This window comes from Medicago sativa, chromosome 7 (assembly GCF_051527215.1).
Source record: "Medicago sativa cultivar Bolivia chromosome 7, Bolivia_mono, whole genome shotgun sequence".
Taxonomy (NCBI): Eukaryota; Viridiplantae; Streptophyta; class Magnoliopsida; order Fabales; family Fabaceae; genus Medicago; species Medicago sativa.
Window position 1 is genome coordinate 72,445,539 of NC_140755.1, and position 13,748 is coordinate 72,459,286.

General features: G+C 38.3%; 1 protein-coding gene across 1 annotated transcript; it reads left to right on the top strand.

Annotated features, from left to right (window-relative positions):
- The first annotated feature begins 765 nt into the window (after positions 1-765).
- LOC146908236 (uncharacterized) lies at positions 766-13,748 on the top strand. Its single transcript, XM_085729245.1, has 2 exons — positions 766-1,399; positions 13,361-13,748. The coding sequence occupies exons 1-2, from the start codon at positions 885-887 to the stop codon at positions 13,746-13,748; spliced, it is 903 nt and encodes a 300-aa protein (XP_085585371.1). The 5' UTR covers positions 766-884.

Sequence of the window (13,748 nt, forward strand, 5' to 3'; positions counted from 1 at the left end):
AATCGATATAGTACATCATTCAACACTACTAAAAACGTAAAAGATGAATCTGCAAACAAACTCACAGCATCCAAGTTAACAGCGTATAACGGCATAATGCCTACAAAAATATATGATAAAATTAAAGTGATCAGAATACCATGCATCCAAATCTGCAATGTTGACGCCAAATCTTTGATTGAATAATTGATATTTCAATATTAATCAAATGAACACGGCAAAAAAACGGGAAATCAAACTACGCCACACAAGACGACAAACAACATACCTATTACACAATACAGCATCCACACCTAAGGAGCATGAGAACACAAATAACTTGAAGTACAAGCAACAAAGCTAGTGTAGTACATTTTGTCATTTGTATAGTACAATCTAGAATAAGATAGTACAACTCCTTGATGTATATATACTATGATGTACTCTCATTCCAATCGAATGAATCAATACTCTTTTTCATAGTTTCTTAATATGGTATCAGTTTCTTTCTCTCTCTTCTTCATGAAAGAGAAAGTTAGTTACGATCCTTTTCTCGCTTCCGCCATTGTTGCTTGCTCTGCAAGCTTTTCTCTTTCCTTCATTCTAGCTTGATTTTCTTTCAGAATCCTTCGTGATTCTTCTTCTTCTTCCTCGTTTTTCATCTTCTCATTCTTTTCTTCGCTTTCTTTGGCGAATTGAGCTTTCTGCAAGCTTCTTTTCTTTACTCTGTTTTTCGCTTCATCTTCTTCAATTGTTCTTCAATCATGCCTCCTCATGCAGCTCCGATCATTATCCAACAACCTAACACTGATTCCATCTACTATGTGCATCCTAGTGAAGGACCGAATTCGGTTACGGTTACACCACTTCTCACCGGTTCCAACTATCTCGCATGGAGTCGTTCTATGAAACGCGCTCTTGGAACGAAGAACAAATTTGCTTTCGTTGATGGATCTGTTCCAATTCCTCCAATGGATGATTTGAACAGAAATGCGTGGGAACGCTGCAATAATTTGATCCATTCTTGGATCATCAATTCGGTTTCACCGCAAATAGCTCAAACTATTGTCTTTCATGAACACGCTGTTGACGTTTGGATTGAATTACAAGAACGATTTTCGAAGGTTGATCGCATTCGTGTTGCTTCCCTTCATTCTGCTATCAACAACTTGAAGCAGGGTGATAAATCTGTGCTTGATTACTTCACAGAAATGAAGTCTCTTTGGGAGGAGCTTAACTCTCATCGTCCCATGCCTATGTGCACTTGTCCCTTTCCATGCCGTTGTGAATCTATGCGTGCTGCTCGCAATTTTCGAATGGAAGATCAAGTGATTCAATTCCTTACTGGTTTGAATGATAGCTTTTCTGTTGTGAAGAATCAGGTTCTTCTCATGGATCCTCTTCCTTCCATAAACAAAGTATATTCTATGTGTTGGAACAAAATGTGTTTAACAATGAACCTTAAAGAGTTTTGATGATAACAAGGTATTAAAAATTGTAAATTGGACTAGCTAATATTTGTTCAAGTGTACAGGACCATAATTATAAAGTTACATCATCATTGGTTCTGAATGAGCAAATAAAGAGCAAAGGAAATGAAGCTTAGATGATTCTGAAGGCAAAGCTGCTCCTGAAGAAATACCGCTCCTGAAGTAAAGCTGCTCCTGAAGAATAGTGCTTCTGAAGACAAGAGGTCCAGAAGCCACATCATCAGAAGCTGCACCATCAGAAGCTGCAGAAGTTGCTTCATCAGAAGCTGCCTCATCAGAAGTCATTTCACCAGAAGCTGAAGATCAACTGGATTTGCAAAACATTCAAAGATTGAAGGATCTACATTGCAAAAGTTGTCTATTGGATTCGAAAACATAGCAGAAAATTAGTGGAACATTGCAACGGTCATTTCAAAGGTGTTTGAAGGCTTGTGCTTGCAATTTGGACGAAAGCGTTGACATTGTACTTTGTACGAATTGTACAACCACGTTCTCCACCACTCTGTTTTGTGTCCACGCTACAAGACAAGAAAACAGCTCCAGAATACGGTCTCGCCTGCATATATGTTCCTTTGGATAAGGAATGGATTTCAAATTGGTTCTTCATAGGACAACAACCAAATCAGGCAAAAGATCATTGGTGAAAGATCAAGCTTCAACAACGACTCTTTGGTGTGCTGGCAATTTCACAACGTCTCTTTCACACCTCTATATAAAGGAGTGAAGACCTAGAGATTTGGTAATACAAGAACGCTGAACGAAAGACTCACAAGATTTTCACAAGTACCAAACCTCTGCTGAAATTGTTCTGCATTCACTTAGAATTTCTGTGTCTCAAAGTCATATCTTAGAAATTCTTAAGTCCATTGAGTCTGTATCTGATTTGTATTGTGAGCACCTCTGATTGTATATCAAGTGTTCAACCTTAAACAATTTTCTGTGTAATTTTGTTTAGTTAGGAAGTCTCTTGCAGTTGTGCTTGAGCAGGAAGTCTCTTGATTGTGTTCTTGAGCAAAGGAAGTCTCTAGCTTGTGTGCTTGAGCAAAGGAAGTCTCTTGCTTGTGTGCTTGAGCATTTGTAATCAGATATTACTCATAGTGAAATCTCCTTGGAAGTGCAAGGGGGACTGGACTACTTCCGGATTGTGGAAGGAACCAGGATAATTGCTTTGTGTCGTTCTTCTTCTCTCTCTCTGTTTTTTCCGCTGCATTTAGATTCTGATTATCACTTCAGAAGCTGTCTCACTTAGCTTCTGATCAGTGTGTTCAGTTTTTAGGAGAAACGAAGAATTTTTCAAAACACAATTCAACCCCCCCCCCCCCCATTCTTGTGTTTTTCTCACCTTCAATTGGTATCAGAGCCTGGTTTGTTGTGTAACACTTAACCGTGCAACAGTCAAAGATCTGAGAAAAACATGACTACTCCTCCTCCTAATGGTTCTGGTTCTAGTGATACTAGCTATAAAAATGTCTCACATGATTATAGTGATAGTAAGAAAACCAGTGTTGGAAAAGTTCGAAAGTTCAATGGAGATGCTGAAGAGTTCTCTTGGTGGAAGACCAATTTTTACAGTTACATCATGAGCCTAGATGAAGAATTATGGGATATTCTGGAAGATGGTGTTGGTGATTTAGTCCTTGATGAAGAAGGAGCTGCTGTGGATAGAAAGAAACATACTCCAGAACTGAGGAAACTCTACAAGAAGCATCATATTATCAGAGGAGCTCTTGTCATTGCCATACCCAAAGCAGAGTACATGAAAATGAGTGACAAATCCACTGCTAAAGCTATGTTTGCTTCTCTCTGTTCAAATTATGAAGGGAGCAAGAAGGTCAAAGAAGCAAAGGCTCTTCTGCTTGTACATCAGTATGAGTTATTCAAGATGAAGGATGATGAAACTATTGAGGAGATGTACTCAAGGTTTCAAACCTTAGTTTCTGGGCTACAGATTCTAAAGAAGAGCTATGTTGCTTCTGATCATGTAAGCAAGATACTCAGAAGCTTACCTGCAAGATGGAGACCAAAAGTGACTGCCATTGAGGAAGCTAAAGATTTAAACACTTTAAGTGTCGAAGATCTTGTTAGTTCTCTCAAAGTTCATGAGTTAAGTCTTAATGAACATGAGTCTACTAAGAAGAGTAAATCAATAGCTCTTCCATCCAAAGGCAAGTCATCAAAAGCTCTCAAAGTAGTTGAATCTGAAAAGGAAGAACAGTCAAGTTCAGATTCTGAACCAGATGCTGCTGAAATGGCCATGCTCTCAAACAGACTTCAATATCTGGCAAAGAAGAACAGAAAGTTTCTCTCCAGAAGGGGTAACTCCAGAAGCTCAAAGAAAGAAGATCAGAAGGGATGCTTCAACTGTAAGAAGCCTGGACACTTCATTGCTGAATGCCCTGATCTTCAAAGAGAAAAGTCAAAGGATAAGTCAAAGAGGTCTACATTCAAACCAAGCAAACTCAAGAAGCAGATTAAGCAGAGTTTAACGGCAACCTGGGATGATTTGGGTAGTGAATCTGGATCTGATAAAGAGGAAGCTGATGAAGATGCAAAGGTAGCTGTTGGGTTGGTAGCAACAGCAACTTCAGAAGCTGGATCAGATTCAGACTCAGAAGATGAAAACGAGGTATATTCCAAAATTCCCAGAGATGAACTTGTTGAGTATCTTAAAGAACTTCTTACACATTTTGAAGCAAGAACCAATGAGTTGAAGGATTTAAAAGAAAAATATGCTGATTTGGTACAACAGCAAAAATCAACTCTATTGGATCTGAAAGCTTCTGAACAAGGACTTAGGGGCTTTGACTTCATGTGTAAAACATATGAAGATCAGCTCAGGTTCTTATGTCAGAAGCTACAAGAAAAGTGTAATGAAAAACCTTTAAGTAACCATGAAATTGCTCTTGAAGATTTTATTATATCTGGCATTGACAGAAGCAGAGTAGCTTCTATGATTTATAGCATTTACAAGAACAATGGCAGAGGAATTGGTTTTCCAGAAGTGAAACTTGAGAAAACCAATCTAAAATCTTGTTGTGAATGCATCAAGGAAGGTCTGAAAACATTCTTTGTACCAGAAGGGGCTGAGTTGGAAACTGTTGTTCAATCAGAACCTGAAGCTTCTAGTCCTAAGGCTAAGATTACTTCAAAGCCAAAGAATTCTAAGTCAAAGGCTATGATCAAATCTTATTCCAAGACTTCAAAGGTCAGGATCCTGAAAAGATCAGAACCTATTCCTCAGAGTCTGGTGAAACCAAAATCTGGGGTTCTGAAGTCTAAGTTTCAGAAGAAGACAGTTACTGCTTCTGAAGTACCAAAACCTAAGGTGATGGTTAATCAGAAGCAACCCAACTCACAGCACAAGGTACAAGAAGTGAAGAGTAAAGCCTTAAGTACTAACCTTCCAGGACCCATAGAACAATGGGTACCTAAATCTAAAAATGTCAATGATGCAGGTATGTCTAAGAGCAGTGCCAAAGCAAAGATCATGGTACCTAGACAGTGGTTGCTCAAGACACATGACAGGAGACAAGTCCATGTTCCTCAGCCTAACAATGAAAGAGGGAGGAAATGTGAAATTTGGAGGCAACCAGTCAGGCAAGATCATAGGTACAGGAACTATTGGTAATTCCTATACCTCAATTAATAATGTATGGTTGGTAGATGGTCTTGAACATAACCTTCTGAGCATTAGTCAATTTTGTGATAATGGTTATGATGTGCTTTTTGAAAAACCCAACTGTACAGTAATCAACAAGGAAGACAAATCCATTGTGTTCAAGGGAAAGAGAGTTGACAATGTCTATAAAATCAATTTTTCTGAACTGGCTGATCAGAAGGTGATTTGCCTACTATCAGAGAATGATAAGAAATGGATGTGGCACAGAAGGTTGGGACATGCTAACTGGAGGTTAATCTCTAAGCTTAGTAAGTTACAACTGGTGAAAGGGCTACCAGACATTGACTATCATTCAGATGCACTCTGTGGTGCATGTCAGAGAGGGAAAATTGTGAAATCATCTTTTAAAACCAAAGACATTGTTTCAACCTCAAGACCTTTAGAATTACTCCATATTGATTTATTTGGACCAGTGAGTACTGCATCCTTATATGGAAGTAAATATGGATTAGTCATTGTTGATGATTACAGCAGATGGACTTGGGTGAAATTCATAAAGAGTAAAGATGTTGCGTGTGATGTATTCAGTAGCTTCTGCACTCAAATTCAATCTGAAAAAGAATCAAAAATTTTGAAAATCAGAAGTGATCATGGTGGAGAATTTGAAAATGAGCCATTTGAAGCTTTTTGTGAAAAACATGGAATTTTCCATGAATTCTCTTCTCCTAGAACACCACAACAAAATGGGGTTGTAGAGAGAAAGAATAGAACTTTACAAGAAATGGCCAGAACCATGATTCATGAAAACAATTTACCAAAACATTTTTGGGCAGAAGCAGTGAATACAGCATGCTATGTTCAAAACAGGATCTATATTAGACCTATTTTGGAGAAAACAGCATATGAACTCTTTAAAGGAAGAAAACCCAATATCTCTTACTTTCATCAATTTGGATGTACATGTTACATTCTGAACAACAAGCTCTACCTAAAGAAATTTGATGCCAAGGCCCAAAGAGGAATCTTTTTAGGTTACTCTGAAAGGTCAAAGGCATACAGAGTGTATAATTCAGAAACACTTTGTGTTGAAGAATCTATGCACGTTAAATTTGATGACAAGGAGCTTGAAGATAAAACTTCAAAGCAAGGTGAAAGTTCTGCAGAGATACAGGTTCCTGAAGCTACTCCAGAACCTGATCAGATAGCTGAATCTGAAGAAAGTCCAGAAGCTGAACCCACATCAGAAGTGCAAGATGAAACTGCTTCTGATGAAGCACAAGATGGCTCACATCAAGAAGATCCTCCCAGAAACACATTCAAACACAAGTCTTCACATCCTGAGGAGCTAATCATTGGAAACAAAGATAGTCCAAGAAGAACAAGATCACATTTCAGACAAGAAGAGTCCATGATTGGACTAATCTCAATGATTGAACCTACAACAGTTGATGAAGCACTTTCAGATGATGGATGGATCTTAGCTATGCAAGAAGAGTTGAATCAATTTCAAAGAAATGATGTGTGGGATCTGGTACCCAAACCTCAGCACAAGAACATTATTGGAACAAAATGGGTATTCAGAAACAAGCTGAATGAGCAAGGTGAAGTAACAAGAAACAAAGCCAGGCTTGTTGCACAAGGGTATAGTCAACAAGAAGGCATTGATTACACTGAAACGTTTGCTCCAGTTGCAAGATTGGAAGCAATCAGGTTACTTCTTTCCTATGCAGTTAATCATGGCATAATATTATATCAAATGGATGTCAAGAGTGCATTTCTAAATGGTGTCATAGAAGAAGAAGTGTATGTCAAGCAACCTCCTGGATTTGAGGATATTAAATATCCTGACCATGTTTTTAAACTGAAGAAATCACTATATGGCTTGAAACAAGCTCCCAGAGCTTGGTATGATAGACTAAGTAATTTCTTAATCAAAAATGATTTTAAAAGAGGACAGGTTGATACTACACTCTTCAGAAGGACCCTTGGGAAAGATATTCTTGTTGTGCAAATATATGTTGATGATATAATATTTGGTTCTACTAATGCATCTCTTTGCAAGGAATTTTCTGAGTTAATGCAGGATGAATTTGAAATGAGCATGATGGGAGAGCTGAAGTTCTTCCTTGGCATTCAAATCAATCAATGCAAAGATGGAGTCTATGTTCATCAATCAAAGTACACAAAGGAGCTTCTGAAGAAGTTCAAACTTGAAGATTGTAAAGTGATGAACACTCCAATGCACCCTACGTGCAACTTAAGCAAAGAAGATGAAGGAGCTAAAGTAGATCAGAAGCTGTATAGAGGTATGATTGGTTCTTTGTTATACCTCACTGCATCTAGGCCAGATACTTTATTCAGTGTATGCTTGTGTGCAAGATTCCAATCAGATCCTAGAGAATCTCATATGACTGCTGTCAAGAGAATCTTCAGGTATTTGAAAGGAACAACTAATCTTGGACTCCTTTATAGGAAATCCTTAGATTATAAGCTAATTGGATTCTGTGATGCTGATTATGCTGGTGATAGGATTGAAAGAAAGTCAACCAGTGGCAATTGTCAATTTCTGGGTGATAATCTTATATCCTGGGCTAGCAAAAGACAAACAACTATTGCTATGTCTACAGCAGAAGCAGAATACATTTCGGCTGCAAGTTGTTGTACACAACTACTCTGGATGAAACATCAGTTGGAAGATTATCAGATAACTGCTAACAGTATTCCCATTTATTGTGATAATACTGCTGCTATTTGTTTGTCTAAAAATCCAATTTTGCATTCAAGAGCTAAGCACATTGAAATCAAACACCATTTTATCAGAGATTATGTTCAAAAAGGAATTTTAGATATACAATTCATTGATACTGAAAATCAATGGGCTGATATATTTACTAAGCCTTTAACTGTTGAAAGATTTGATTTTATAAAGAAAAATTTGAACATGCACTTTGTATCTGATTAAATGCTTGCTTGCTCCTGAATAGGGTTTTAGGTTCTGAAGTCAGTTCAGAAGCGGTAGTCCATCAGAAGCTCTTTATTGAGGTTCTGAGGAAAACTCGCTTCTGATGATGACGTCAGCATCTGAAGTCCAGAAGCTGGATTTGTTGCTTCTGAATAGTTGAATTAGTGGAAACGTTGGAAGTTACCTTTTAAAAATTAACTTCTGGCCCACTAACTTGGTAGTTACTCTGTGAACTTCTTACGTGGCCTGTATGTGTTGGTGTATAACTAAAAGGGCAATGATGATTTAAAAGCTTTGAAAGTACTTTTCACGCGCCCCCAATTTTGTCATTAATGTTATGTTTGTTTGTCTCTTTTGAATTGCAATCGTTTTACTTTTAACACTTTGACAATTCACACACTACTCACTCACAACAAACACTTTTGCTCTCAAACCTCTTGCGAAGTAAGCGCATTCTCTCAACCTTAGAACCCTAAAATCTTCATCTTCTTCAAATCTTCGTTAATCGTCATCAAATGGCATCATCAAGCTCGCAACGAGAAGTTTCAGTATCTACTTCACATATGGTCCCTGAATTTGACTACAAAGGAAGAAGCATGAAATTGGAAGAATGGGAACTACAGGTTCAAATAGAAAATCCGGTGGATTTTGAATCACTCGCCTTCCATGAGTGTTGGATCAGAAGCTACTATGAAAAGCAGGAACTTATGCATTACTTCAAGATGTTGAATGGACCAACATACGAAGCATTGGTAAGACACTTCTGGGTGAGGGCTAAGGTTTATGACAAAGCTGCGTCTATAACTGAAGAAAGTCAGATGGTGTTGATTTATCCCGAACTGGAAGGGAAGACCAGAGAAGAAATGAGACTTGAGCCATTTACAGGTATTGAAATCAGGTCAAGTATTTGTGGTATTCCAGTGAAAATTGCGGAATGGCAGATAGAAGTTGTACTCTGTAGAGAGGCCTCTGGAAAATACTCTGGAATTGATCTCTCAAATACAGCTGAAGAACGCCTCTGGAAAGAGAAAGTAAACTTGGCCCTGTACAACTCAACGCAAGCAGGAAAGTATGCTGATCTAAGCATAGATAAGAAGCTGCTTCTGAAGATTCAGAATGAGGACTTACTTCCATGTGGTGGTAGTGAGAAACCCAATTTGGCACAAAAGGTCTTTCTTCAACACTTTATTAAGAAGGAGAAAGTGAACGTGCCAAAATATATGTTCAAATACTTGATAGAGTGTCTGAAACAGAGTCAGCTGCAGAATAGAACCTGGGTACCTTATGGAAGACTCTTGTCAGAAATATTCTATCAAGGAGGAGTCTTGGACAAGCTAAGCAGTGCTGAAGCCTTCACAGATGAGCTACTTGATACTAAAACTGGAAAGTTCATTAATGCACAAACCCTCAAGAATATGAAGTTGATCCCTGCTGTCACCAAGCTTCATACAGATTTGAGTGAATCACTTGTTAAGTCTGATCTTATGAAGGACTTTCCACCCATCTGCAAGAAGGATCCCATTGAAGTGCAGATGTACTATATCAAGGAACATTTTGAGGCAACCAATGAGAGAATCAGATTGGAAGATATTCCAGAGGAAATGTATGGTGGTGCTCTGCCACGAGCCAGAGGCAGAAAGTCAAAAAGGAAGATGACTGCAGAGCAATATCTAGAGGTTGAACAATCTGCTAAAAAGGCAAAAGTTGCTACTGACAAGCTCAAGATTGGTAGTTCATCAGTACCTTCAATTGAAGAAGCCATTAAAGACATGGATTCCAGGATGATCATGGATGTTGGCATTACTCTTGATCAACCTGCTATACCAAAGAAGAAAAGAAAGCAAGCAGTAAGGAGAACCAAGAACTTTCCTCATGTTTCTAAGAAGACTGAAGCTGCTACCAATGTGTCAGAAGCTATTGGAAAAGCTATGGAGATTGCTTCTGAGCTTCAAGAGAAGGTAATAACAGAAGCATCACAACTTCTTAAAATTCCTGACACTACTAAAGATGATTGCTCAGAACCCTCTACTACAGGTAATATTTTCACACACTCAGAACCTGTAGTACATGAGATATCCAGTGACTCTCCTTCACCTTCTTCAAAATCCTCATCATCATCTTCAGATTCTGATGATGATATACCCTTGGCTCAACTTGTTAGAAAACCAGTAAAACGCCAGTCAACATCAACCAATACCAACACAAAACCATCTCAGTCAAACACTTATGAACCAGTTGGTCATATAATCAATGAGAAGTTGACTGAATTGGCTGTGCAGAGAGATAGAGTCATCAATAATATCTTTCGCCTTAACCCTCAACCCCTTAACATTCAACCTCTCAACATGATTCCTCCAGAAAATGTTGAGTCTACCTCAGAAAAGGCCTCTGAAACAACTCCAGAAGCAGCTGCTTCTGAAAATGTTGTTTCAGAAAACCCCCATCAACACACACCTGAACCACATAAACCCACAACACTCCCACAATCACCAATAGCTACCATTGACCCCCAACTCAACACTCAAACATCAACTTCACCACAACAACCACCAACTGAAATTGAACACTCCCCAGCACCAACTCCTATGGATGTTGACATCTCTCAAGTCAATGTTCAAGCCTCAACCTCTACCACACACATTGCTTCTGACCAGCCTTCATCTTCAAACACACAAACACACTTTACCATTCCAGTTCCTAACCCTGTTCAAGATTTGGAAATCAGTGATTCTGATCTTGAAACCCTTGAACAACCACCCACAAACATCCTGGAATCTGGATATATCAATGCTGAGCTTCTCGCAATCCTGAGTCAGATGCATAATCTGGTGGATCAAAGAAGGACAATTGATCTCACAAGTGCATATGAAGACTCCTGGGCATCTCTTCAGAACCGGGCAGCTGAGCTTATTGAAGATATCAAGGCTAAATGCATCAGTGTCAAGCAAGCTTCAGTCAGAAGGCTAATGGAGCATTTGAATCAGAGTCTCAGAGTACGAAGTTCTACACTGCTCCTGACAAACCAGCCTTTCTTCTTAGAAACGGATTACTTGACCAGAGAAGCAAGGTTGTGTAAGGTTCTGAAGAAACAGATGGCACAGCAGCAGCAAGAAGCTAGAGAAAGGGAACAGGCTCTTCTCCAGAGGCAACAACAGCTTGAAGAACTGTTGCAAAAGAAAATTGAAGAAATGGAGGAGATGAAGAAACAACAACAAACCAACCCTTAGTTGCACACCTTTGTGTTATTTTTGTTTGTTGTTTGTTTTAAAATTCTTAGTCCTTGCTTCTGAAACCATCTTGTTTTATTTTTATGCTTCTGAATGCTTACTGCTTCTGACTGCTTAGCTGCTTCTGATAATTGGATATTCATGCTCATATATTTTGATCTGATTGAATTAATTAATTTCTTGTATACTCTCTCCTGTTTGAGTTTTTCTCAAATCTTTTTGTCTTTTATTTTTTTTTATTATTATTATTTTTTTTGATAATGACAAAAGGGGGAGTATATGTGACAAGTATTTAAAGGCTCTGAGCCCCATTAATAGCATTTGAAATTTTTGAAAAACTTCTATCATTTTTTTTTACCTTATTGGTATAAGCTATGAACGAACGAAGAAGTATCAAAATTCAAGTAAAATTAATTGAACCATTCTTCTTATCTATAAGTTAATTCTTTCAATGATTCAATTTTTTTAAAAAGCTCTGATATTTTTATTGTGCGAAAAATGAATTTAATTAACCTGGATAGAACTTAGGGGGAGCTTACAAACCTCACCTTAAAGACTATCAGACTCAGGGGGAGTTTGAGCTTACAAACCTCAGAACCCCAAAGTCAACTTGTTAATTAGATTAACAACAATTGATCAATTTTAAATACTTTTGTTTGTCATCATCAAAAAGGGGGAGATTGTTGGAACAAAATGTGTTTAACAATGAACCTTAAAGAGTTTTGATGATAACAAGGTATTAAAAATTGTAAATTGGACTAGCTAATATTTGTTCAAGTGTACAGGACCATAATTATAAAGTTACATCATCATTGGTTCTGAATGAGCAAATAAAGAGCAAAGGAAATGAAGCTTAGATGATTCTGAAGGCAAAGCTGCTCCTGAAGAAATACCGCTCCTGAAGTAAAGCTGCTCCTGAAGAATAGTGCTTCTGAAGACAAGAGGTCCAGAAGCCACATCATCAGAAGCTGCACCATCAGAAGCTGCAGAAGTTGCTTCATCAGAAGCTGCCTCATCAGAAGTCATTTCACCAGAAGCTGAAGATCAACTGGATTTGCAAAACATTCAAAGATTGAAGGATCTACATTGCAAAAGCTGTCTATTGGATTCGAAAACATAGCAGAAAATTAGTGGAACAATGCAACGGTCATTTCAAAGGTGTTTGAAGGCTTGTGCTTGCAATTTGGACGAAAGCGTTGACATTGTACTTTGTACGAATTGTACAACCACGTTCTCCACCACTCTGTTTTGTGTCCACGCTACAAGACAAGAAAACAGCTCCAGAATACGGTCTCGCCTGCATATATGTTCCTTTGGATAAGGAATGGATTTCAAATTGGTTCTTCATAGGACAACAACCAAATCAGGCAAAAGATCATTGGTGAAAGATCAAGCTTCAACAACGACTCTTTGGTGTGCTGGCAATTTCACAACGTCTCTTTCACACCTCTATATAAAGGAGTGAAGACCTAGAGATTTGGTAATGCAAGAACGCTGAACGAAAGACTCACAAGATTTTCACAAGTACCAAACCTCTGCTGAAATTGTTCTGCATTCACTTAGAATTTCTGTGTCTCAAAGTCATATCTTAGAAATTCTTAAGTCCATTGAGTCTGTATCTGATTTGTATTGTGAGCACCTCTGATTGTATATCAAGTGTTCAACCTTAAACAATTTTCTGTGTAATTTTGTTTAGTTAGGAAGTCTCTTGCAGTTGTGCTTGAGCAGGAAGTCTCTTGATTGTGTTCTTGAGCAAAGGAAGTCTCTAGCTTGTGTGCTTGAGCAAAGGAAGTCTCTTGCTTGTGTGCTTGAGCATTTGTAATCAGATATTACTCATAGTGAAATCTCCTTGGAAGTGCAAGGGGGACTGGACTACTTCCGGATTGTGGAAGGAACCAGGATAATTGCTTTGTGTCGTTCTTCTTCTCTCTCTCTGTTTTTTCCGCTGCATTTAGATTCTGATTATCACTTCAGAAGCTGTCTCACTTAGCTTCTGATCAGTGTGTTCAGTTTTTAGGAGAAACGAAGAATTTTTCAAAACACAATTCAACCCCCCCCCCCCCCCCTCTTGTGTTTTTCTCACCTTCACTATGGTGGTTCAAGAGGAAAGTAACAATACTGCACCTACTCCATCAGTTTCTATTGAAGACTCTAGCATCTTGGTTAATACTTCAGAGGCCAGAAAACCATTTCAACGTGGTAAGCCTTCTGGTGCCTCTCAATCCAAAAACAACTCCAGATATTGCACTTTTTGTCATCGAACTAACCATACTGTGGAGTATTGCTATCAAAAACATGGTTATCCCAATACGAATAAACCTGTTGCTTCTTCAAATGCTGTGAATTCTGAGCATGCTATGGAATCTCATACCTCTAGTGAAGGAAATTCATCTATCTCTCAGACTGGTTTAACTCAAGAGCAATATGGTCACCTTGTATCCTTGTTACAACAATCTTCTTTGGTGCTATGA

Bases quoted from the DNA above. Each gene is read 5' to 3' on its own strand.
- LOC146908236 (XM_085729245.1), top strand. From the start codon at position 885: ATGAAACGCGCTCTTGGAACGAAGAACAAATTTGCTTTCGTTGATGGA. The intron at 1,400-13,360 runs ATATTCTATGTG...TGTTTTTCTCAC, and splicing joins CTTCCTTCCATAAACAAAGT to CTTCACTATGGTGGTTCAAG.